Below are 26,147 nucleotides of genomic sequence, written 5' to 3' on the forward strand. Positions count from 1 at the left end.
TCTTTTTCAATGGGCAACCCAAGTCTTCTGAACCAGTTCTGAGCATCACCTAGAATTTTCACACATCTGTGACTCTTCATCCTTGCCCTGAAGTAGTTAGAGAGTCCTAGGTGAAACCCTCCTATGCAGAAGAAAAATTTTTGCAGTGTTTTGTTTGGAAATTTCTTTGTTCTAAGACTATGTGAAATTCACCTCTTTTTAGCAGAACTTAAAACCTATATAATACCTATCAGTGCAGGCTACTTAGTATCCAGAAATATTACTTATTTTGGACTTTGGCCAGGTTGGGTAGTGCTGAAAGTAACTGAGTGTCAAGTGTGGTTGGAATTAAAATTTTGACCCTTTTGTGTACTCTTAGAAGGAATCTAACATTAGTATTTGATTCTGAAAACCAGTTTTGAACTTGGTCAGTTTGATGGCTACAATCTGTTGTTTACTTATCAATGATCTGTAAAGCATCTTAAAAGTTAGCATTTTAGAAATAAAACAAGTTTCTGCTTGGTTCAATGATGCGCCTTTTGTCTCAGCTACTTGGGAGGATCACTTGAGGCCAGGAGTTCAAGGCAGCCGTATGCTATGATCATGCCTGTGAATAACCACTGTGTTCCAGCCTGGTAACGTAGCAAGACCCAGTCTCTTAAAAAAAAAAAAAAACAAAGGAAATAAAACAATTTCTAGCAAGGCATTTGTTTTTCTGAGAATATTTAAAAATACAAATATAGCTCAAAGAGGGAGACTTTTGTTGATACAAGTATAGTTTTCAAATACATAATAGGAAATTTACCATTTTAACAATTTTTTAAGTATATAGTTCAGTGGTATTCTGATTGCTGTACATTCACATTGTTGTGTAACCGTTACCACCATCCATCTGAAGAATTTTTCTCATCTTCTGAAACTAAAACTCTGTACCCATTAAATGATGACTCCCTTTGTTACCAGACCTTGGTAACCACCATTTTACTTTATGTCTCTATGAATTCGATTGCTCTAAGTACCTCATATAAATGGAATCATACAGTATTTGTCCTTTTGATGGGCTTATTTCACTTAGCATAATGTCTTTAAGGTTTTTTCATGCTATAGCATGTGTCAGTTTCCTTCCTTATTAAGGCTGAATAATATTCCATTGTTTATATATACCAAATTTTGTTCATCCATTCATCATTGATGAACACTTGAGTTGCCTCCATTTTTTGGCCCTTGTAAACAATGTTGCTATGAACATGAGTGTACAAATGTCTGTTTGAATCCCTGCTTATTGCTCTTTGGTAGAACTATGATTTATTTAGACCTATATTATCAGTTTTCTTATTTAAAACACTATAATGTGTTCCTTGTTTTATTATTTTCTTGTTCAATACCTTGTTTTGGGTGCCATTTCCTCTATTTTAGTATAGCTTTTCCATATAAACCTGTCTTCTTTCTTTAAGACATAGAGCAGGTATTGAAAATAAGAGGAATTTGAGGAATAAAGTATTAAGGGCTTAAGCTCTCTGGTAGAAGATGTACAACGTTAGGGTTTATGCATTTCTCTCCTACCCACCTCCCACCCTAATCACTTTTTTGCCTTTTTCCTATGTCCAGGTTTCCACATCATATCTTGTGTGTGTATGTGTGACACAGTCTTGCTCTGTTGCCTAGGCTGGAGTGTAGTGGCGCAATCTCGGCTCACTACAGCCTCCACCTCCTGAGTTCAAGCAATTCTTCTGCCTTAGCCTCCCAAGTAGCTGGGATTACAGGTGCCTGCCACCACACCTGGCTAATTTTTTGTATTTTTAATAGAGACAGGGTGTCACCATGTTGGCCAGGCTGGTCTTGAACTCCTGACCTCAGGTGATCCAGCCGCCTCAGCCTCCCAAAGTATTGGGATTACAGGCGTGAGCCACCGTGCCTGGCCTCCATATCATATTCTTAGAATATCATGGTAATCTACTGGCTTAGTAATCAGTTACTATAATACAATAGAGTTAACAAATTAATTTTAGTGCCCATGAGAGTTTAAGAACTTTACATAAAGATAAGAGAGCTTAATTTTAATTGGAAAAAACAATTTGCTGATATTATTTAGTCTTCACAGCTGGTATTAAGCTATATATCTGTTTTTAACACCAGACTTTCTCATGCTCTGGAGCTGGCCCATTCAGTACAGTAGCCACTAGCCGCATATGGCTATTTAAATTAAAATTAATTACAATTAAATTAAAATTTCAGTTTCTCAGTTGCACTAGCTACATTTCAGGTACTCAATAGCTGCATATAGCTAATGATCACCGTATTGGGCAGCTCTGATATAGAAATTTGATCTGATTATTCAGCTTCAAAGTTTGAATATTTTATTCTTTTTTCCATCTTGACAGTCTTTCTCTTTTTTATCCTTCAAAAGCCTATGAAATTTATTCTGTATCTTTAGGGAAGCCCAACCTGTTTATAAAACGTTTTGAGAATGCTTAACTTTTAAGAGTTAAATTAAGATGTGAGATTTAGTAGAAATCGTGTGTGTTACAAGAGTAAAGGGAAAATTTTCATTGATTTGTGTTGAGATTGTGCTAAAGGACGAGCTCCTAAAGATAGTACAAGTAAAAAACAAGTGGCTCTGGCTTAGAAAATGGAAGTATATCTATTTAGTCTAAACTGAAGGCAGAGAAAGATATGGCAGTTGAATTAAGGGACTCTTCGGTGAGTCATGGTCATTACCTTTGATGATAATTATGCTGTTTTGTGTTCTGATAGGCTCAGAAACTGCGTAGGTCAACAGTTTTGGTAGTGTTAAATTTTAAAATTGATGTTACTATACCTGAAAAGTTAATTATTTTATATAAGCTACAAATTTATGATTAGAATGTAATTCTTAATTGTTCTTACAAGGCCTGTCAAGTATTATTTGCTAGACAAAAATTCTTGAGTTTAAACCCACTAAGTTTTATTCCATCCCCCCAAAACTCTGACTTCCTAATCACAACTAGGAATTATACATTTCTGGTAATTTAGTTTTAACCATTTTATTATCCTAATAATTCTGTGTTTACAAGATATAGAACTTTCTGCATTGATAGAAGTGTATATTTAAGTTGTATAGTAGTAGAAAATACAGTATTACAATTTGATAAAATAAACATGTAAAGCATAAATCAGAGACTTATAAGTTTCATGATCAAAGAGCTAGTTTGTAATTTTGTGACTATATTGTCCTCACTAGTAGTTCAGTAATTGGTCCAGGAGATGCATTGAAGTTAGACAAGGCAGTGCTGTCTATTTTGTAGGCACTTCGCATTTGTTAGCTGTAAGAATACAGTGATACTAGCAGTTGGTTTGCAGCATTAGAGATGTAGGTGAAGGTGGAGATTAAAATGCATGTTAAATTGTTAATGCTGACTGGAAGGAAAAGATTGTTTTGCATTTTATTATTTGTAATTTATATAAAGCTTTTTAAAAGTTACACAATAAAGAATTAACCCCTTTATTCCATTTGGTTACATGTGTACTCATGTATATATTTTTTAATTTTGCCTCTGGTAACTTTGCTATGTTAGAAACAAATCAAATATTTATTAGATTACATTATAAATGTTGAACTGGGCCACAAAAGTGGGTTTCTTTTATTAAGCTTGATAGGATGAAGATGTGAGAATGAATTGTAAGCTTGAAGTAAAAATTGCTTAAATTTTTTTTCCAAGAAGAAAGGCTGTGTTGTTTGGTAATAGTCAGGGACTGACTGAGCATTTTGGCTGTATTCCGAATTCTGCCACTGACTCACTGTGTTTTTTGGCAAGTAACTTATCCTCACTGAAACAAGTTCTTGATTCTTTACTTCTCTGTGTGTAAAGTTAGCATAATAATATTGTGCTAACCTCAGATGGGTTGTGTAATGGTTTCCTACTTTAGAACTTTCCAGCATAAAAATAGTATGGATTTTCAGTGCCTTGCTTTTTAAAATAATTATTTCTAAGTTGTTTATTAGGTAAGTATGTTAGACAATTTAAATGCAAAACAAAACTCTTACTATACTTTTCAAAATATAGCAAACCTCATAAAGTTTTAGTTATATATAACATTTTAAGGACCATACCCTATAAAGTATGAATAACTATTTTATTCATTTATTTCAGTGTCAGAAAAAAGAAGAATTTATTGAAAGAATTCAAGGTTTAGATTTTGATACAAAAGCAGCGGTTGCCGCACATATTCAAGAGGTAATGACCTATATACAATTTTATGTGCTATTTATGAAGCTTGTGGTGTGTTTATTTGTCTATCTCCTAAAATACTTAAAAGTCATAGAATAAGCAAGAACAAATCAACAAGTATAGATGGACCCTGCTTTTATACAAATTGTCTTCTCTTTAGAGATAGTTCCTTACACTTGGCACACTGTTAACTACAAATATACTCTTGCCTTTATTCTATAGTGACATAGGCAGAAAGTGTTATTTGAGGAATGAGGTATATGTCTTTGTTAGAATGGATTACAAAGCAGTAAATGGAAATAGCAGAAAGTGGAACACTGCTTGTAATTCAAAACGATAGTGAGGTAAGATGACAAGCTTAGTATTGTGATTCTAGTGATTTTCTTTTGAATGAATAGACAGCATAATTTTTGTTAAAGATATTACTTGGATTATAAACACATTAATGATTTGTAGCATTCATATAAAAACTTAAGTCTAGGGTGTATTGTGCAGTGTCAAATAATTGAAATTAAAATTTGTTTAAGATTCATTTTAAAAGCTGCTGTTTCTGTATCTGTCTATTCTTGGGCTTTTAATCTTATAAAGACACTTTAGAATTACTGTGTTAAATTTTACATGTTGATTAGAAAAGGGAAAAGAAAATTTTTTAATAGTGAAAATTGGTAGTATTTAAAATATTCTTTGTTTAGAAGACTTTTGTGTTCCATAGGACATCTTTTCTCTCATTTAGCATTCGTAAAGCCCAGATTTCTCATCAGTAACATTATTATCAACAATAAGCATATTAGTACTTTACAAGATGTAGTTTTATTGGTAGTCTCCCATTATAGAGACATACTTGATTTATGCTAGTTATGTGGATTTGTTTTATTCTGAATAAATGCTAAGTATTGCAAGTTACTGAATTTGCCACCATCCTTGGAAGTGTAATTATTTTTGCTGTTTGTTATGAAAGTTAAAGCAAATTATTAGAATTACAGTGAGAAATGGAAGGCACTTATATAACTTTTCCATTCTTTTCAAGATCTTTATATTGGTATTCCTTTCTCCTAAGCTTCTGTGACAGTGTCATCTTCAGAATCTATAAAGACCTAGATATTCAGTAACAACAATGCAATAACGTATATCCTACAAGATTAAAAACCTTTTGCTCTTGAATTCAAGTACAATAAATTAGAAGTCTTATCTACAGAATTCAGTTGATTTTGTTAAAGAAGTCATCAGGATATATCAACATTACTTTCCTTTAAGAATGCCTTGAGTTAAATATTAATATTTTGTTTTTGTTAACTAGAAAATGAATATTAATTCATTTAAGGTTTATATTTAGTTAAAATAATTTTTATTTGTAGTGTTTTCATCATTAATTTCAAATGTTCTCCTTTTAACATCATATTGGCTTTTCGTATTTTATATGGGTTATATAATACTTGAGCTAATATTGTACTATAGTGAAATAGATTTTTAAGTATTAGCCACTTTTTTGGTTGTTTATTTTGGTTACTTTTCTAAAGGTAACTCATAATCAGGAAAATGTGTTTGACCTGCAATGGATGGAAGTGACTGATATGTCGCAGGAGGACATAGAACCACTCTTGAAAAATATGGCATTGCATCTAAAAAGACTTATAGATGAGAGAGATGAACATTCAGAGGTTTGTAAATTTCTTTCAGTGTATTGTGAAAGTTTGCTTTCCAAAAAAGAAAATAGTAGCTTTAGGAAGTTTTCAGAAACGATACTATTTCTTAGAGACAGGTAATACAGGAGTGTCTTTTTTTGTGTGGAACACAGGAACCTGAAAGGATGTATAAGAACCCCAAATTGCTAGTAAACAGATTGCAGTTAGGTTTTCTCTTCTCCTTTTCTTTTAAATTAGTATTATTCTGATTTTGTTCCTGTGTGTTTTTCAAGTCATCCCCACAGGTTTGGCAACAATACAGAAGTGTGAAACTGAAAATATAGTTGATGTAAGTGGAAAAATCATTGCCGTGAAGCATAAGAATTTGCTTAAGGCTAATTTCGTAGTTTTATTGCCACATGTTGAGGTTGGAAAAGTAAGTTTTAATAAAAGGAGAATAACAGGTGTTCTGAATAAAATGTCCCACAAAAGATCTCAAATGAGGTGTGATTTTAGAAAGAGAATTATTTTAAGTCCGTTAAAACAGAACTTTGCTTTTTAAAAAGAGTAACAGTGTACCAAGTTTTCTATCTGCACTGTCTGAAAGCAGTTTATAATTTTAAAGAGTCTAGACTTTAGTGCATGTGGTGGTGGGTAATATTTTCTTAATAGCAGAGCAAAGTACTCTGCCATTCTGCAGAATATATAGCTTTTATCAGTTTCATTTATATGCGAGAGACAGTTTTGAGCTTATTTATAGAGAAGTTGTATCAATACTCTTGAGACCAATGACAGACTACATAAAGAAAATTCCTCAAGATTTTTTTCAGAATAAAACTTTCTTGTCTCTCTAGAGGTTAGTCAGTTCTGATGTGAATTTTCAATATTTCTTCAGGCATTAAACAAAAAGAAAATATACAAAATAAACATTTTTAGAGCAACAATTAAATTTTTTAAAAAGCTGGGACATTGAGACCAAAGGAAGGAAAGAATAAATTGGAAAACATTCCTACTATGCATCAAGTTTATCCTGAGATAAATTTATCCTGAGATCATTTAATTTTCAATCAGATTTTTTAACTATATGCTATCTTTTTTTAGTGTCTTTTTACTAATTTATGCATTTTCTAGAACATTTATTTATTTGTATTTCAAGTTGTTAAAGGTATTACAATAAGGTATCCTCCAGTTTCTGAGGAATTATTCCTAAAAATCTATACTTTGGTTTTATTTTATTATATTTTATTTTACTTTTTAAAGTTTTTTGAGATGGAGTCTGGCTCTGTTGTGCAGGCTGGAGTGCAGTGGCATGATCTCGGCTCACTGCAACCCCCGCCTCCCAGGTTCAAGCAATTCTGCCTCAGCCTCCCAAGTAGCTGGGATTACAGGCATGCGCCACCACGCACGGGTAGTTTTTGTATTTTCAGTAGAGACAGGGTTTGGCCATGTTGGCCAGGCTGGTCTCTAACTCCTGACCTCAGGTAATCTTCCCTCCTCGGTCTTCCAAAGTGCTGGGATTACAGGTGTGAGCCACTGCACCCGGCCTATACTTTGGTTTTATATGACTGATGGGCATGTATAAAATGTTTGATCTCAGGCTGGGCGTCTCAAAAAAAAAAAAGTTTGATCCCATTTAAGTGAATTGATTAATATGGGGTGAACAGAATACTTATCATTACATGACTCTGGTAAACTAAAAGGAATATGAAATACTATATAGAATGATTGTTTGAAAAACCTTTTGAAATGTGTTATCCTGCCAATTAAGCATTTTTGTAGAATTTGTTTTTCAAATAAGGAAAGAAAAGTGGTCATACTCTTCTGTCTCAGATACTTGGGAAACAACTGGCTAGCTGGGAGAGGGTGGAGGAGAGATATCCAATTATCTGGGAAATTTTTTTCCCTCAATTTGGGCTACCAGTAGACTAACTTGAAAAGGTCATTTAAAAAATTGTGAAAAATGTTAGACAAATGTAAAGGTAGTATGTAAATGTAATTCTATGTCATTCAATTAGATTGAAACAAGTTGTTATTTAGAGTTTCTCTTTAACTTTTTTTGTTTTGATTAGCTTTTGTTGTAATTGTTTCACTTCAGTCTAAAAAGTATATATTTGGTCACCCTTTTTAACATTTCTCTTTTGTATTCTTAATGCTATAGAACAAGTATGTCTTCAGTCCTCTCCCTTTACTAAAAACCAAATAGGAGATTTTTAATGAATTTAAGATCTCTTTATTATCACTATTTATTTTATGCCAGACTTTGTGCTATAAGTTTAACACATACTGTTTTATTAAATCTGCATGAAAATCTGCATGAAATTATTAAATCTGCATGAAATCTTTTATAGATGAAGATACTTGAGCCCCAAGTAGTTAAGTAACTTGCCAGATCTAACTCCACTGCCCGTGGTTAGAAACATAATACTGTAATACCTTTGCCTAAATCCATGATTGTACTGAGCACATCCCTAATTTCTTTTCCTTAATGATGAGTTCTACAAGTAGAATTAATAGGTCACCTGTTTTTGTTTTTGTTTTTGTTTTGTCATTAGCATTGATGTATCTTTTTATGTTCATTCTTCAGTATAAATTAAGAAACACCTGGTTTTTGCAAGGTCTTGTGCTTGGGAGCAAAAAACTGACAAACTATTTCAAAAAAGAACCAAAGATTATTATAGTCTAATCAGGAAGTTATTTTAATAAAATAATTAACTATAATAAAATTTTGAAAGTGTTAAGTACAAAAATGATATATATCATTTTTTATATATATTCCTATAGCATATAGTATATATTCCTATATATATTCTTATATATATGCTACAGGAATGGGAGGACATATGAAATTAGTGATGCTTTAAAAACATTTCTCGTCAGATTACTTTGTTTGTTTGTTTTTGCATCAGACTATTTTGAAAATGCATAGGAAGCCTTGAACTCAAGAAGTTACTGCCATTAGAGAAATGTCAAAATATCTAAATAATCTTTAATGGAAAATACTCTGGGAACTCTTAACTTTTAAAATACCAGGTTTCTTTCTTTCTTTTTAATATTTTGTAATATGTAGTTCATTGACTTCTGGAAGCTCTTGATAGATATCTCCATTTCACCACCTACTAAGTTCAAATGTAGTATCTGTCTTCTGTATTTTCTCCTGTTCTTAATTTTGTGAATTGCTTAATTGAATATTTTTGAGCACCTATTTTTGTGTAAAATACTATGCTAGATAAAGTTAGAGATTGAGAGCTAAAAAGGAGGTGTAAGAAAGATTGTATCTGATTTATTGAGAAAACTACATTATTTGTAAGTACAAAATATGAGCTAGCATATAATTAAGTGGTAGTTTATTTGTGCATGAGACAAATATTAAATACTACTATCTGTCAGCTTTGTTAGAGTCAGGAGATGTTAGAAAGCAAGATTAAAGATAATTGAGACAGTAAGAAAATACACAAATAAAAGTTGACTCCAAGTATGTGGAGCCTGGGCTACTATGGAGATTAATAACACTGTTCACAGATAGGGAAGTTGGGATGAGCATGCTGATAGAGGGATAGAACTGAATAGTGTCCTTGGACATGGGAACCATCCTTCAAAAAGTGCCAAGAAGGGACTGTGATTTTTTTTTTCCCCTGGGTTGAAGAAACTTGTATATCTTTGAAGAACATAGAGAAAAAAGCCAATAAGAAGAAAGAAATTGAAATGTTTAAGTAAGGAATATCTATTAGGAGCAAAAAAATGCATAAGAAGAAAGGAGTTAATCCCAGGTGGTTTTGTTTCTTTGGCAAATTGGAGGAGAGGTCATTTATTGGAAGTAATGATAGCAGTTTGCAGTTGGAGGCTTAAGTAGAGAAGGTAATACATTTACATAGTCATCAGAGGGAAATTTGAAAGGAAATCAGCAAGATTTCAATAAAAGGATAGATGGGCAGTAGAAAGAGTTTGATTGAAAATGGATAGCAAGATCTGTAGTAGGACTGTGTAACTTCTTGTTTTTCTGTTAGAGCTTTATCATCTTGGAGCAAAAATAGAGAAAACTGGTAGTGGGTCAGGAAGATAGCAGTGTTAGAGTCAAACTTGAATTTGAATCTCTGCTATCCGTATCATTGGTTGGGTGACTTTGGTTAAGTTATTTAATCCATATGAGCCTAAGTTTTATCATGTCTAAAACTGGCATAATACCTCTATTGCAAATTATAATATTAGATGAGATCTTGTTGGAAAATCCCTCACAAGTTCTATAAATGTTAATTCCTTTTTCTTTTTCTGCAAAGAGTGAGTCAGTAACAGCACAGTAAGGATGACATTTAAGGGCCTAATTATAATTCCAGGCTGAGTAGGAACTCTAAAGTAGCCAGGAATAATCTCTTGGACTGAGTAAAAGCGGGGAGGAGTTGAGTGATTAAAGGTTCAAGAGTAGATATGGTGACATAGGAAAATGATAGTAAAGGAGGCATGCTACAATAGAAGAATTGCTTCATTTGCTGGAGAAAACTGTATGTATTGAATAAAGAGTGGACATGAAATTAGTAGGGAGAAAAAGAAATGAGAAGTAACATTCTGAGGTTCATCAACAGACATACTGGAATCGGAAAGCGATAGTTACTGGCAAGAAGTTAAGACAGACCTTGATACAGGTGCTGAAATGTATCGTGAGGATAAAGAAATTAATTCTGGTAGATGTTGAAAAAATAAAAAGTAATGATTCAGGGAAGGCAGATAAGACTTGGCAATGAGAAATAAAGCAAGGATGCTTATTTCATGATCCCAAGATGGTAGCCCTACCCATTCTTTCTAGAATAGTAGTACAGCTGAAATTGCTATATAAGACAGTTTATTTGCCTGAGAAATTTGAAAGAAAAACCTGAGAAAGAGTTCAGAGTAAGAGAATTTACAGATAACAAAAGGAAAATTAGGGGAATGGAAGAATAGTTACATATAGCCCTTAAAGTTTAGATTTAGGAAAATGAAAGGGAGGTTTGTGTCCCATGGAGGGGAAAGAAAGAGAGAGGAGAGAGAGGAGGGAGAGAGAGAGAGAGAGAGGGAGAGGGAGAGGGAGGAAGGAAGGAAAGAAGGAAGGAAGGAAAGGAAGGAAGGAAAGAAGAAAGGAAGGAATTTTTGAGATGGGAAGCAGAAGGAAGGAAGGAATCTATCTTTGAGATAGTAAGCAGATTGGAACTACTATTAGAGCATAAGATGTGGAGTTAGACTGGCCTGGAGTCATGGCATATTAGCTAGTTGTGTGATTATGGAGAAATCAATCACTGTGCCTCAGTTACTTACTGCAGAGTAAAGAGATTGAGCTAAACCTTTGAGGTATTGTTAGGACCCTCCAAGAACCCTGTTCATAATTCAAGAACAGTGCTGTCCAGTTCTGCAGTGATGGCAAGATTGTATTTCTGGGCTGTCCAAGATTGTATTTCTGGGCTGTCCCAGTGCATACAGTAATGGCTGTGTGCGCTTGAAATGTGGCTAGTGTGACTAAGGAACTGAATTTTATTTTATTTTATTTTTTTGAGATGAAGTCTTACTCTGTCACCCAGGCTGGAGTGCAGTGGAGCAATCTTGGCTCATTGTAACCTCCTGCCTCAGCCTCCCAGGTAGCTGAGATTACAGGTGCGCACCACCATGCCCAGCTAATTGTTTTGTATTTTTAGTACATGTGGGATTTCACCATGTTGGTCAGGCTGGTCTTGAACTCCTGACCTCAAATGATCTGCCCGCCTCGGCCTCCCTAAGTGCTGGGATTACAGGTGTGAGCCACTGTGCCTGGCCCGGAACTGAATTTTTAACTTAAAAAATTTTTAATTAAATAGCCACCTATGCTACTGGCTATTATATTGGACAACATAGTTCTGGCCAAATCATTTTCGGGTTTATTTCTTTTCTATTTCAACAGGTCTTTTATGCCTTTCCAACATTGGCTGTCTAATCTAATCATTTTCATCATAATTGATTTCTTTTGTTAAAAGAACTAGGAAGGGAAAAATAGTAAAGACATGGAATGAACCCAAATGCCCTCAATGATAGATTGGATAAAGAAACTGTGTTACATATAAACCATGGGATACTATGCAGCCATGAAAAGGAATGAGATCATGTCCTCTGCAGGGACATGGATGAAGCTGGAAGCCATTATCCTCAGCAAACTAATGCAGGAACAGAAAAGCAAACACCACAGGTTCTCACTTATAAGTGGAAGCTGAACAATGAGAACACATTGACACATGGAGGGGAACAAGACTCACTGGAGCCTGTCAGGGGAGGCCAGGTCGGGAAAACATTAGGGAAAAGAGCTAATGCATGCTGGGCTTAATACCTAGGTGATGGGTTTTTAGGTGCAGCAGACTACCATGGCACACATTTACCTATGTAACAAACATGCATACCCTGCACGTGTACCCCAGAACTTTAAAAATAAATAAATAAATAAAGAGAAAAAAACTAGGAAGGGAAAAACATTATTATCTTGTTTAGTGTCATTTGCTAAGTAGCTCATGCATGAACTGTTGAATGAAACTTTTAAGAATGACAACTAAATATGATAGTTAAGATGTTTTTGACCAGTGAATTGTTTTTGATATTGCAGTACAATTCTTAGACCTAGTGGATCGTGTTGATGTGTTTAGTTTGCTAATATGTAGAATACTGAAAGTGATTCTGTGTGTATTTTTAGACTATCATAGAACTCTCTGAAGAGCGGGATGGTCTTCATTTTCTACCCCATGCCTCTTCATCTGCACAGTCACCCTGTGGTTCTCCAGGAATGAAGCGAACAGAAAGTCGACAACATCTGTCGGTGGAACTGGCAGATGCTAAAGCCAAGATAAGAAGGCTTAGGCAGGAATTGTAAGTCGCTGATTTTTGAGGTTCATTGAATTTATATGGTCCCAAAGGTGACCTAAACAATATTTTTAAGCTTATGGAAATATTGCTAGCTTGTGTCAGTGTTTTCACAAGTATGTGTCAAAATGAGAAAAATAAGGAGGTTGGCATAAGGTTTTCCTATTGTTAAATCTTAACAGTTTAAAGGATGCCTTTTATTCTGGATTTATGGACTTTCTAGCCTTCTGGTATGTATTTTTTAAATAAAATAATGTATTTTTTAAAATAAAATAATGTCCTCATTTGGCAAATTGGGGCTCTTAATTTTTTGTCTTTACGTTCCTTGAAATCCAAATTACTAGGAACTACTGATGGAGATCAATAAGTCTAACTCTTTTAAAATTAATGTTTTGCACCTGTTCTCCCCCCCAAAATTTAATGTTTTAAAAGACTGAGTTCTTCACATTATACTATTGCCAAAAAATAGTTTTGTGTATGTATCTTGCATTGAAATGCCTGAGTTACGTACTTAGTAAAGGTAAATACAGTCATGTGCCACATAACGACATTTCAGTTAACAGTGGACCACATATATGATGGTGGTCCTGTAAGATTACAATGATGCTGAAAAATCCCTATCATCTAGTAACGCCTTGATGTTCCTGACCCTGTGTAGGCCTAGGCTAGTGCATGTCTTGGTTTTTAACAAAAAAGTTTAAAAGTAAAAAAAGAAAAGAAAAATGCTTATAGAGTAAGGATATAGGCCAGGCGCGGTGGTTCACACCAGTAATCCCAGCACTTTGGGTGGCTGAGGCAGGCAGATTGCCTGAGGTCAGGAGTTCACGACCAGTCTGGCCAACATGGTGAAACCCCGTCTCTACTAGAAAATACAAAAAAATTATCCTGGCATGGTGGGGTGCACCTGTAATCCCAGCTACTTGGGAGGCTGAGGCAGGGGAATTGCTTGAATCAGGGAGGTGGAGGTTGCAGTGAGCCGAGATGGTGACACTGCACTCCAGCCTGGTTGACAGAGGGAGACTCTGTCTCAAAAAAGAAAAAAAAAAAGCATAAGGATATAAAGAAAGAAAATATTTTTGTACAGTTGTACAATGTGTTTATGTTTTAAACTAAACGTTACTAAACATTATTATAAAAGAGTTAAGTTTAAAAATTTTAAAGTTTATTATATTAAAAACATGGCTGCTGCGGTGGCTCATGCCTGTAATCCCATCACTTTGGGAGGCCGAGGCGGGTGGATCACTTGAGGTCAGGAGTTCAAGACCAGCCTGGCCAACATGGTGAAACCCTGTGTCTATTAAAAATACAAAAATTAGCCAGGCGTGGTGGTAGGCACCTGTAGTCCCAGTTACCTGGGAGGCTGAGGCAGGAGACTCGCTTGAACCCAGGAGGTGGAAGTTGCAGTGAGTCAAGATCACACCACTGCACTCCAGCCTAGCCGACAGAGCGAGACTCTGTCTCAAAAAAAAAAAAAAGTACCATTTTTTATCTTGTATACTTTATTTGTACTGTACCTTTTCTATGTTTAGATATGTTTAAAAACACAAATACTTAACCATTGTGTTACAGTTGCCTACAGTATTCAGTACTGTCACATGCTGTATAAGTTTGAGAAGCAATAAGCTATACCATATTGCCTAGGTATATAGTAGGCTGTTACCGTCTAGATTTGTGTAAGTTCTATATGCTCTGTGATGTTTGTCCAGTGATGAAATCACCTAACTCGTTAGAGTGTATTCCCATACTTAAACGATGCATGACTGCATTCAGATTTGGTTAGTGCTGATGAAATTGTATTTTCTTAATTTTAAGACCATTACAGAATAGTAAGTGTAAATGTTACATAGGCATTCCTTGGTGAACCACAAGTAAAGATGTGATCAGTCTCTGCTGGAGATTTGTTTTTATTTTGTACTTTTAAAAGAACAAAGGATTTTTGTTGTGGGGGCTTTTTTTTTTTTTTTTTTGGTTTGGTTTCTTGGAATTTGAGCTTCAGAATATAGATTTTAAATTTAAAACCACAATGTAGCAATTAAATTTATTTACTGATTATTTAAAGTAGTTAAAGAACGTGATTGAATATGCAAGGTAGAAAAAATATTACAGTCCATAGGAAAATTTGAAAATAAAAAATAACAGCTTTCATTTGTGGATGTCTGCATTATTATGTATCTATTGAAATGAACACGCCCAGGATATTCTATAAACAGCTGCACCAGGAAAATTAGGGAAGAGATTGCTGTTATTAGTTTGACTGGCAGTTAATGGATAGTCTAAATAGTGAACACTAGTTTGCTCCATATAATTTAGCACAATCTTCTCCAGTCTTTAGATAAAGCATGCAATTAGAACCGTAATGATGGCTGTGAATTCGTTTAAGGTTTTGCACTATGTTCAAATTTAATTTTTAAATAAAATTTACTTGGACATAGAATATATTAAAATTCCAAACAACTTGAGGAGATTGATGAAATTTGGTTTTCTAATACTGATTAGAAAATGTAAATGGATATTTTTAATGGGTAAATAAATGTGCCAGTATTGTAACTAGTATTCCCAGTAACTAGCTTTTCAACAAATACCATCTAATATCTTCGTTGCCCTTTGAAAATGTGTTTCTTTATGGATTTCTTCTATTATTAAAAAGAAGTAAATCTCCTATTAGTTCTTTTTATTGGGACAGATCTCTACTAAAGTGAATGAAGTGCAGAAATCATGGTAGACAAAAACAGCAGGTTGCCTTATACCGAATGGAAACTATACAATAAGTAATTACAATCAGAAAGTGCAAATTAACAGCATACTCATTTATGGGGCAGTACATTATGATATAATTGCTTTTGATTTATAAACATATGGAGTAAAAGTATAATTTGTGATATGAGTGAAAAAAGTAATTTTTAAATTTAAAATAGTAATTTCACTTTTATGCAGTAGTTAATACTACCAAAGACTCCCTTTAACCCTGCCTCCATAAATTCCATGTTTTGAAAGAATTTTTCTAATATAAACTATTCATTATTTTTCAAAAAAATAAAAGACTTATTGAGATATAATTCGCAGGTCAGAAAATTCATCCTTTTAAAGTGAACAAGTCAGTGTTTTTTTCATAGAGTTTATTCAGAGTTGTGCAGTCATCACACACCAATTTCTTGTTTTTTTGTTTTTTTTGTTTTTTTTTTTGAGATGGAGTCCCACTCTGTTGCCCAGGCTGGAGTGCAATGGCGTGATCTCGGCTCACTGCAGCCTCCGCCTCCCGGGTTCAAGCAATTCTGCCTCAGCCTCCTGAGTAGCTGGGATTACAGGTGTGCACCACCACGCCTGGCTAATTTTTGTATTTTTAGTGGAGACGGGGTTTCACTTTGTTAGTTAGGCTGGTCTTGAGCTCCTGACCTTCTGATCCACTGCCTCAGCCTCCCAAAGTGCTGGGATTACAGGAGTGAGCCACTGTGCCCGGCCCACACACCAATTTCACGACATTTTCATCACCGCCAAAAGAAACCCCATGTTTAGTAACAGTCACTGTCTGTCCCCCTTTGCCCTCAGCTCCTGGCAATCACTAATCTACTTTCTGTTTCCATGAGTTTGCCTATTCTGGACATTTTATTGTATAAATGGAATCATACAATACATGCCTTTTGTGACTGGCTTCATTTATTTAGCATAATGTTTTCCAGGTTCATCCATGTTGTAGCATGTATCAATACTTTATTCTTTTTAGAGTTGAGTAATATTCCACTGAATGGATATACCGCATTTTGATTAGCCATTTTTTGGTTGATGGGCATTTGAATTCTTTCCAGTTTTTGGCTATTATGAATAATGCTGCTGTGAACATTCAGGTGCATATTTTTCTGTAGACATCTGTTTTGAATTCTGCGTGTTAACAGATACAAGGAATGGCCAACATTCAACATTGTGAATGTAATTAATGCTGCTGAATTATATGTTTAAAAATGGTTAAAATGAGGCGGGGCATGGTGGCTTATGCCTATAATTCCAGTACTTTGGGAGGCTGAGGCAAGAGGATTGCTTGAGCTCAGGAGTTTGAGACCAGCCTGGGCAACACAGGGAGACCCGTCTCTACCAATAATTTTTAAAAATTGGGGGTGTGGTGGCACGTGCCTGTGGTCCCAGCTACATGGGAGCTTGAGGCAGGAGGATCACCTGAACCAGGAGGTCAAGGCTGCAGTGAGCTGGGACTGCACCACCACACTCCAGCCTGGGTAACAGAGTGAGACTGTCTCAAACGGAGGAAAAAAAAAACCTGAAAAAATTCTAAATACTTCTGGGTCCCAAGCAGCTCAGATAAGGGATACTTAACGTGTTTCAAATGCCTTTTAACTTGTAATGCACTTTTAGAAATCTGTCCTAAAAGCCAGGCACAGCAGTGTGCACTTGTAGTCCCAGTTACTTAGGAGGCTGAGGTGGAATTCTTGGGCCTAAGAGTTCAAAGCAAGGCTGGGCAACTTAGTGACACCCTATCTCTTAAAAAAGAAAAGAAAAAGAAAACTGTCCTGAAATACACAGGATTTTATGTATAGTAATGAGCTTATTTACTAAAAGATTATATAGTACAATGAAAAATGGAATCCACTTAGTAAAGTATGGTTTCTCTAGCAAAGGGAATATTTTTCTGCCATTAAAAATTATGGTTTTGGGCTGAGCACCATGGCTCATACCTGTAATCCCAGTGCTTTGGGAGGCTGAGGCAGGAAGATTGCTTTAGGCCAGGAGCTCAAGACCACCCTGGACAACAGAGTGAGACCCCATCTCTACAAAAAATTAGCCGGAAGTGGTGGCGCATGCCTATAGTCCCAGCTATTCCAGACGCTGAGGCAGGAGGATCACGTGAGTCCAGGAGTTCAGGGTTGCAGTGAGCTGTGATCATGCCACTGCACTCCAGCTTGGGCGTCAGAGTGAAACCCTGTCTCTTAAAATATATACATACGTATATTTTTAATAATATATTTTAAATAATATACACATTATATTTTATAATATACATTAATATATAATGGTTTTGAGAAATGTAAGGGCACGAGGAGATGAGAACAATAAGTTGTTTTATACAGTGAACATTTGCTTTATTATTAAAGAACAGAAGGTAGAAAAGTAGAGATAGTGAGTGGAGGCTTATTTTAAGGAGCTTGACTGTGAAGGAGAGAGAGAAAATGGAGATTAGAAGTAAAGCAATTCTAAGAGAAAAACTAATAGAAGAAATTTGAGGATGTTTATAGGCTACAGGGCAGAAACCAATAGAGAAGTAAAGATTTTAGTATCTTATGGCAATTGGAAGTATGTAATTTCCTTTCAGCCATTGTAAATGTTGAATATAGTTGGAGACCCTTATAAGTCTTAGACACAGGTAGAACTGCCTTGCATAAAAATTCTTAGCTTAGGCTGGGCACGGTGGCTCACGCCTGTAATCCCAGCACTTTGGGAGGCCAAGGCAGGTGGCATCTGAGGTCAGGAATTTGAGACCAGCCTGAGTAACATGGTGAAACCCCGTCTCTACTAAAAATAAAAAAATTAGCCCGCATAGTGGTGGACGCCTGTAATCCCAGCTACTGAGGCAGGAGAATTGCTTGAACCTGGGAGGCAGAGGTTGCAGTGAGTCAAGTTTGCGCCATTGCACTCCAGCCTGGGTGACAGAGCGAGACTCCGTCTCAAAAAAAATTCTTAGTTTAACTGTGACTGCAGAGAGTGAGGAAGAGAGAAGGAAGAGTGGAAATGGAAGGGCAGGAAAGATGAAAAGAGAGAAAGAGAAAAACTGTATTACATACTATGAGAACATTAGCCATTTGAGACTAGCCTTTGGAAAACATTAGGGAAGAGGTTTTATTAATGGCATCTAATTATATAAATTCCTAATATCTATCTTTTTTTTTCTCTTCTAGATTAGGGTTATGGCTAATACTACGTTCAGCTAGTTATTTAGTAATGATGATACATTTATATTAACGCAGATGATGATCACAGTTTTCAAAAATAGTATACTTAATGAATATATTTTTGCATTTAAGGGAGGAAAAGACTGAACAGTTGTTGGATTGTAAACAAGAACTTGAGCAAATGGAAATAGAACTCAAAAGGCTGCAACAAGAGGTTTGTACCTGGAATATCTATTATTTAGGACCACCAAGTAATTGGAAATTGATTTTCTTCCTTGTAATTTATAACCTTTACTTCAATGCTTTATGTAAATAAAAGAGGTTCCTGAGGCTTCAAGAGATTGGATGACTTTTTCAGAGTCTCTGTCTTCAAAACTGTCAGAGCCAAACTTTCTTCCATATTAATGCCGTTCAAACTCTGCTAAGATTCAAAAGAGCTACTTAGGACTGGGGTAGTTCCACATTTTTCTTTTTGATGTGTTTGGCTTCTGTGGCCTTGGAAGCTAGAACACCTCTACTGTAAACTATGCTCTTTATGTGTATCTCTCTGTGTCTCTGCTCCCTTATAGTGCTTTATGCTAACTTATATGTGTGATAGAATGCTTTTTGATTTTTTTCACTTTTCCTATTAAATAAGATTAAAACTTTTTAAAAAGTATCTTTTACAGCAGCTTCTTCTTTTTTCACCTTAAACCAAGAGTAATTAATAGTTCACATTTACAATCACTCTAATGTTTCATTTTTATTTGGGGTTAGTGTATGAGCTCTTTAATCCATAAGTGCTAAGGATTAGGATAAGGCTGGATGGTTGTTTCTTCCCTTAACTTCCCCATACCTGACATTTTAGATGCAGGGAATACTGTAATTGTGGGATCATAAACTGGGACCTTCATAGATAAATGAGACTGGGCTTCATAGCCTTTATTTCTAGACATGCTGGGGCTGCTTTTCTACTTGTTGGCAGCAGGGTTTTTTTAATGTATGTTTGTTCTCTCTAAAGCAGTAGTTTTCTCTAAAGGTTCTCTCTAAAGCAGTCTTTTTGGTCTCAAGCCTCCTCACCACTGTTAAAAATTAATGAGGATTGGTTTAATGTGGATTATATCTATTGGTATTTACCATATTAGAAACTAAAACTATGAAGTTTTAAAAACTTAAGTCTGGCCGGGTGCGTTGGCTTATGCCGGTAATCCCAGCACTTTGGGAGGCTGAGGCAGGTGGATCAAGAGGTCAGGAGTTCGAGACCAGCCTGGCCAACATAGTGAAACCCTGTCTCTACTGAAAATACAAAAAATTAGCCAGACGTGGTTGTGGGCACCTGTAATCCCAGCTACTCAGTAGGCTGAGGCAGGAAAATCGCTTGAACCCAGGAGGTGGAGGTTGCAGCGAGCCGAGATCACGCCATTGCACTCCAGCCTGGGCAACAGTGGGAGACTCTGTCTCAAAAAAAAAAAAAAAAAATTAAGTCACTTGGGTTGGGTGCAGTGGCTCATGCCTGTAATCCTAGCACTTTGGGAGGCCAAGGCAGGTGGGTTGCTTGAGCCCAGGAGTTAAAGACCTGCCTGGGCAACGTGACAAAACCTCATCACTACAAAAAATGAAAAAATTAGCTGCACGTGATGGGGCATGCGCCTGTAGTCCCAGCTACTTGGGAGACTGAGGTGGGAAGATCACTTGAGCCTGGGAGGTCGAGGCTGCAGTGAGCTGTGAATGTGCCAGTGATCAGCCTGGGTGACAGAGTGAGACCCTGTCTCAAAGGAAAAAAAAAAAAGTCATTAAAAAAATAACCCATTCCATGTTAGACTCCATCTCTAAAATAAATAAATAGGTTGGGCGTGGTGGCTTATACCTGTAATCCCAGCACATTGAAAGGGCAAGACAGGCAGATCACTTGAGGCCAGGAATTCAAGACCAGCCTGGGCAACATGGCGAAACCCTGTCTCTATTGAAAATACAAAAATTAATTGGGTGTGGTGGCGCACACCTGTAATCCCAGCTACTTGGGAGGCGGAGGCACAAGAATCGCTTGAACCTGGGAGGTGGAGGTTGCAGTGAGTTGAGATTGTGCCACTGCTGCACTCCAGCCTGCGTGACAGAGTGAGACTCTGTCTCAAAAAAAAAAAAAAAAGGTAGATGAATAGATACATAGGCATTTTAATGAAATAACCGTTTTTTCCCAAAACAAAGAATAATTAAAAGAATGGTACTATTTTACATTTTTGCAGATCTCTTTAATACCTTGCTTAATAGATGACTACTACTATATTCTCATAGCTGTTTCTGCATTTAGTTTGTTAAGATGTCACACACCATGTAGCCTCTGGAAAACTTTACTGTGCCCTCATGAGAGAATAAACGTGAAAAAGACAAATAATGTCTTAGGTTATTATGAAAATAGTTTTGACCTCCTGAACTCCCTGAAAAGGTTTCAGGGTCCACAGAAGACCCTGGATTACACTTGAAGAACTACTATCCTAAAGGATTACAATAAGGCTTTTAAAAGGTTGGATTTTAATATTTGTCTCACATGACATTAACATATGCACTAATGATTTTACTTGGAAGCATTAAAAAAAGAGTCAGCAAGATTTTGGTATGTCACAACATATCTATAGAAACTTTACTTCTATATAGTAGTTAATGATTTATTTTAGTAATATTGTTTGCCTTTTCTGTATTTTTACCATCTTTTATTTTAAAATTAACTTTTTCACCATAAATTGCAAATGGTTGTGTTACATAGATGTTAACTTATTTTAAAATATCCTGAATATTTTTTACATTCCTGACAGATAGCATATTTAAAAAATATGAGCATAAATGTATATATATGTTTAAAATACTTCGATTTTTTTAAAAAGGTTTTAAAAAAATTTTAGTAACGTATCCAAGATAATGAAAAAAAAAGTGTTTATATCTCCCCATTTAAAAAACAAATTTAGATATAATTTACATACCATAAAATTCACCTTTTTGAAGTATGTACTTTTTTGATTTTTAAAGTAAATTTATCAGCCGAGTGCAGTGGCTCACGCCTGTAATCCCAGCACTTTGGGAGGCTGAGGCGGGTGGATCACCTGAGGTCAGGAGTTTGAGACCGGCCTGGCCAACATGACAAAACTCCGTCTCTACTAAAAATACAAAAATTAGCCGGGCATGGTGGTGGGAGCTTGTAATCCCAGCTACTTGGGAGGCTGAGGCAGGAGAAGCGCTTGAACCTGGCAGGCAGAGGTTGCAGTGAGCTGAGATTGCACCGTTGCACTCCAGCCTGGGCAACAAGAGTGAAACTCCGTCTCAAATAAATAAATAAATAAATAAATTTATTAAATTGTGCAACAAAGAATAACAAGTTGATAACAGAAAATAATTAAAATATAATTTTTAATTTTTATTTAGAACATGAATTTGCTTTCGGATGCTCGCTCTGCCAGAATGTACCGAGATGAATTAGATGCACTTCGAGAGAAAGCAATGAGAGTTGATAAGCTTGAAAGTGAAGTCAGCAGATATAAAGAGAGACTACATGATATTGAATTTTATAAGGCAAGAGTTGAGGTATGTTGCATAATTAACCATTCATGATTTTTTTTTCTGTGTTAGAATTTTAACACATTTAAAATGCAGTTAATAAACATGAGAAACTCTTGAAATGGTGAACAAACAGTAAATACATTTGGGTATGTTTATTTTATGATAGATTAGCATATTGCTTTTAGTTAGACTTTTACAAAAGGGATCTGTGGATATTACTAATTTTATTGAACTCTTTGGGGCTCTTCTTTTATTCCTTTTCTTAGCATCATATATAGAGCAGACCTTTGAAGTCCTTCCCTTGTAGTCAAAATATTTACTTCTATTAATTTCAGACTCTTTCCCAAAAGTGAAAGCAAAACATATTTCAGATTGCTTCTTAACTGAGATCACTAAATTAAGACTGATGAAGCCTATATATATGCAAACAAATGAAAAAATATTCTAACTTGATAGTTACAGTTCAACGTTACATGAAGTTGAGTTTGACAAGAATTTGACAGGTCAGGCTGGGCGTGGTGGCTCACGTCTGTAATCCCAGCACTTTGGGAGGCCAAGGTGGGTAGATCACCTGAGGTCAGGGGTTCGAGACCAGCCTGGCCAATGTGGCAAAACTGCATCTCTACTTTATACAAAAATTAGCTGGGCATGGTGGCGCATGCCTGTAAGCCCAGCTATTCAGGAGGCTGAGGCAGGAGAATCGCTTGAACCCAGGAGGTGGAGGTTGCAGTGAGTCGAGATTGCGCCACTACACTCCAGCCTGGGTGACAGAGTGAGACTCTGTCTCAAACAAAACAAAAAAAAATAATTTGACAGGTCTTATATCTTCTTTCTCAGTTAATTTCTTCATTATCTGTAAACAGGAGATTTTGGTCAGTTTCAGTATTAGGATAAGGAGGGAGTATACAAAATCAAGAAACGAAAACATAAGAGAAAGTAGTTAGAACATTTTAGCTTAAAGGTTACCAGTAGGTAGACCCAATAGGACTGTAGAGATAAAGTACATATTAATTATTTGCCAGTTATTTAAAGACGTGTGTATGCATGACACTGTTAAGGGATTCTCATGAATACCACTGTCTTAGTATACTTTTTCTAGACTTTAGTTTAGAAACCATAGGTATATGACTTAGCAAGATAGAATTGTGAACACTTGTCTTCAAAACATATGCAGGGACCTTTAAGGATTTCCTCAAGGTGTATTTATATAAAATATTTATTAATAGAGCCTTGGTTTATGATTTATGTGAGTTCTGGTTTAAGTCTTGGTATTTTACTGCAAAAACCTCAAGCCCTTCACTTCCAAGTTATAGCTCCAAGTACAGAGAAATATTTAAATCTATTTTAGTCAATACATTAAGCCTTGATTCCGTGGAGAGTTGTATCTTAAATATCTGGAAGACTACTTGTACTTAGTTAATTCCTTATCCTTGTGAGTTAAATATACCCTGACAATTTAATGTGAAGTTATAGTAGTATTACATATCTTAAGAATTCAGTGTTTTGTTTGCATTCTGGGGTAAAAAGGAAACCAAGAAAACATTAATTGTATTTCTATTACTCAGTAGGTTTACTCATGCATAGAACTGTTGATAAAGATGGCTTAATGTTTTATGATCTTTATGTTCCATAACTTTAAAAAATTAACAGATATTAACACATTTGTGATAAATGTTTATAGGAATTAAAAGAAGACAATCAAGTTTTATTAGAAACAAAAACCATGTTGGAAGACCAACTAGAAGGAACTCGTGCTCGTTCTGATAAATTACATGAATTAGAAAAAGAGAACTTACAACTAAAAGCTAAACTTCATGATATGGAAATGGTAAGTTTTAAGAGGTAGATCAGTCACATGGCCTTTAAGGAAAACTTCTAAGATTCAGCTGATTTCCCTGTATTGGCAAGGATGGCTAGTGTGCTTGAGGCTTTAACAGAAAAGAGAGAGCTAAATAAATTAGATGCCTCCAACTTTATATAAATATAAAAGTAGTAGAAATTTCTGCTTTTGTTACAGAAGCATGTTACTTACTAATGTTGTCTTCAACCGTTTAATACCACAATAAATAAGCTATTGTGTAAACATATCTTTAAAAATACAGAAATCTGATTGCTAAAATTTAGCATTGGTTCATAATTCTTTGGTTATATCATTAAAACAGTATGTTGACTATGAAGAATTTTCATTGTGTCCCCAAAGATCAGCTTAAAAGGATGTCAGACACTTAATCAGTATAATAACCAGTAATAATTATAATTGCCTTCAAAACTGAAAAATTTAAGGAACTCATAATTATTACTGAGTTTCTGATAAATAAAAGTTGTGAGAAATAAAGTATTTGCTCAAAACTGTACTGTTTCTTAGCTTTTTTTCTCTCCCTAATCCTTGCCAATAAAAAAGGAACGAGATATGGATAGAAAAAAGATTGAAGAATTAATGGAAGAAAATATGACTTTGGAAATGGCACAGAAACAAAGTATGGATGAATCATTACATCTTGGCTGGGAGCTGGAACAGATATCCAGAACTAGTGAACTTTCCGAAGGTATTCCCAATTTTTTTAATTTAAATAGATAATTGAATCATGAAGTTGTATTTATGTTTACTTGCAGTTCTTTATTTTCCGCAGTGGGAGATATCTCAGAAGACTACCTGTGTCCATAGATATGATTTCACACAGTAATATATTCTTTGCATTTTCTTGGGTCTGGTCCCTAGCTTTACATGTCTTATAACTGAATTTTATGAATGCAATAACAGATTTGATTGGTTTCTTATCCACTATTTCATGTTAATATCCTAAGAGGCTGCAATACCAGTTTATTAATGTATTTTAAGAAATATAGCCATCTGGTAAATAGAACAGAAAAGTCGTATTAGTGGTCAGCATGTTCTTTGACTATAAGTTAAAGCATAATGGGCAAATTTTCAGATGAAAATGTAGTTAGAATTAGTTAATTTAAGGATCTTCATGACCACTTGTAATATGTATAGTCTCCATTATAAGATTATACCTGCCAACCAGCCCAGCCTGGTTATACTATGGACCTAATGTAAGATCCCCCAGGTAAATTTTTAACTTTTGGCTCTTTTTTCCTGGGCTTCACATTGACTTGTCCTCTTTCTTAAAGCTGGGCATGATTATGTACAATTGTTTGGATTATAGCTTTGGATATGCTAATATGGATTTTTGAAATTACAAAAAAATTCACCAGTTAGGTCACACTTATTCAAATTAGACTAGTTTCAAAACTCCTCAGTTTTGCCCAGTATTAGATTGTTCTACTTGCATTTCTTCAGCAAATATTTACTAAGCACCTAACGTGTAAAATACTATACCAGACACCGAGGACATAATGTTGAGGTAGACATAAACTCTTGAGATTTTATAATCCAGTGCTTACAGAATAATTACCTCTATAGATGATTCATCCTATTGATTACCAATTAGGTTCTTCCTGTTTTACACTTGAAAAGCTAATTCCAAATTCTGGGGCCCCATGTACTGACTATAGAGTAAGTTATGATATTCAATCATTGAACTTGTGTTACTTAAAATATTTGTGAAACTTTAAAAATTGTATTCCTTGTGAATTGAGTTACAAAGAAAGCAATTCAGACTTAAATGTTTTCTACTAAAGGTAGTTAGAATTACTGTGTTAGTTAAGAATTTCCTTACTTGTTAAGTGGGGACAAAATAGTGAGTATCATCTAGACTTCTGAGGATTTAATTGTTGATATTTGTGAGGCCCTTAAATAGTGCCTGGTAAATAGTAAGTGTTCAAGTATTAAATATCATTATTATTATGTCACTGTTGTTTTGTAATTGATCTTAGCTGGTGTTGTAGAATTGAATATTTGCTTTACTGTGGTATAGTTTTTATTTTTTAAATTATACAAGGGACTTTCCAGAAAATTTACAGAATTTGGGAAAAAAAGGAAGAAATAAAAGGCACTAATAATTTTTTAAGTCACTTTTCATTTCAGAAAATTTGCTTCAGAACCTTTCTATCTCATTTTCTAACCCATGTATCTTAGGAAAGTTAAAAGTATCTTAGAAGTTTTTTAACTG

At 35.1% G+C, this 26,147-nt stretch overlaps 1 protein-coding gene across 22 annotated transcripts in view; it reads left to right on the forward strand.

The window, feature by feature from the left end:
* CCDC88A (coiled-coil domain containing 88A) overlaps positions 1–26,147 on the forward strand; it is a 131,832-nt gene that overhangs the window by 51,536 nt on the left and 54,149 nt on the right. For all 22 annotated transcript variants that reach the window (XR_008522131.2, XR_008522132.2, XM_009237291.4 and 19 more), the window contains exons 6-12: positions 4,110–4,193; positions 5,705–5,845; positions 12,486–12,658; positions 18,679–18,760; positions 21,940–22,098; positions 23,756–23,902; positions 24,476–24,620. Coding sequence is in view for 20 of the 22 variants with exons in the window: in XM_009237291.4 (XP_009235566.1) it covers positions 4,110–4,193; positions 5,705–5,845; positions 12,486–12,658; positions 18,679–18,760; positions 21,940–22,098; positions 23,756–23,902; positions 24,476–24,620 (931 nt within the window). In the remaining 2 variants the exon portion in view is untranslated. The remainder of the gene's footprint in view (positions 1–4,109; positions 4,194–5,704; positions 5,846–12,485; positions 12,659–18,678; positions 18,761–21,939; positions 22,099–23,755; positions 23,903–24,475; positions 24,621–26,147) is intronic.

The sequence above is a fragment of the Pongo abelii genome, chromosome 12 (genome assembly GCF_028885655.2).
Source record: "Pongo abelii isolate AG06213 chromosome 12, NHGRI_mPonAbe1-v2.0_pri, whole genome shotgun sequence".
Classification (NCBI taxonomy): Eukaryota; Metazoa; Chordata; class Mammalia; order Primates; family Hominidae; genus Pongo; species Pongo abelii.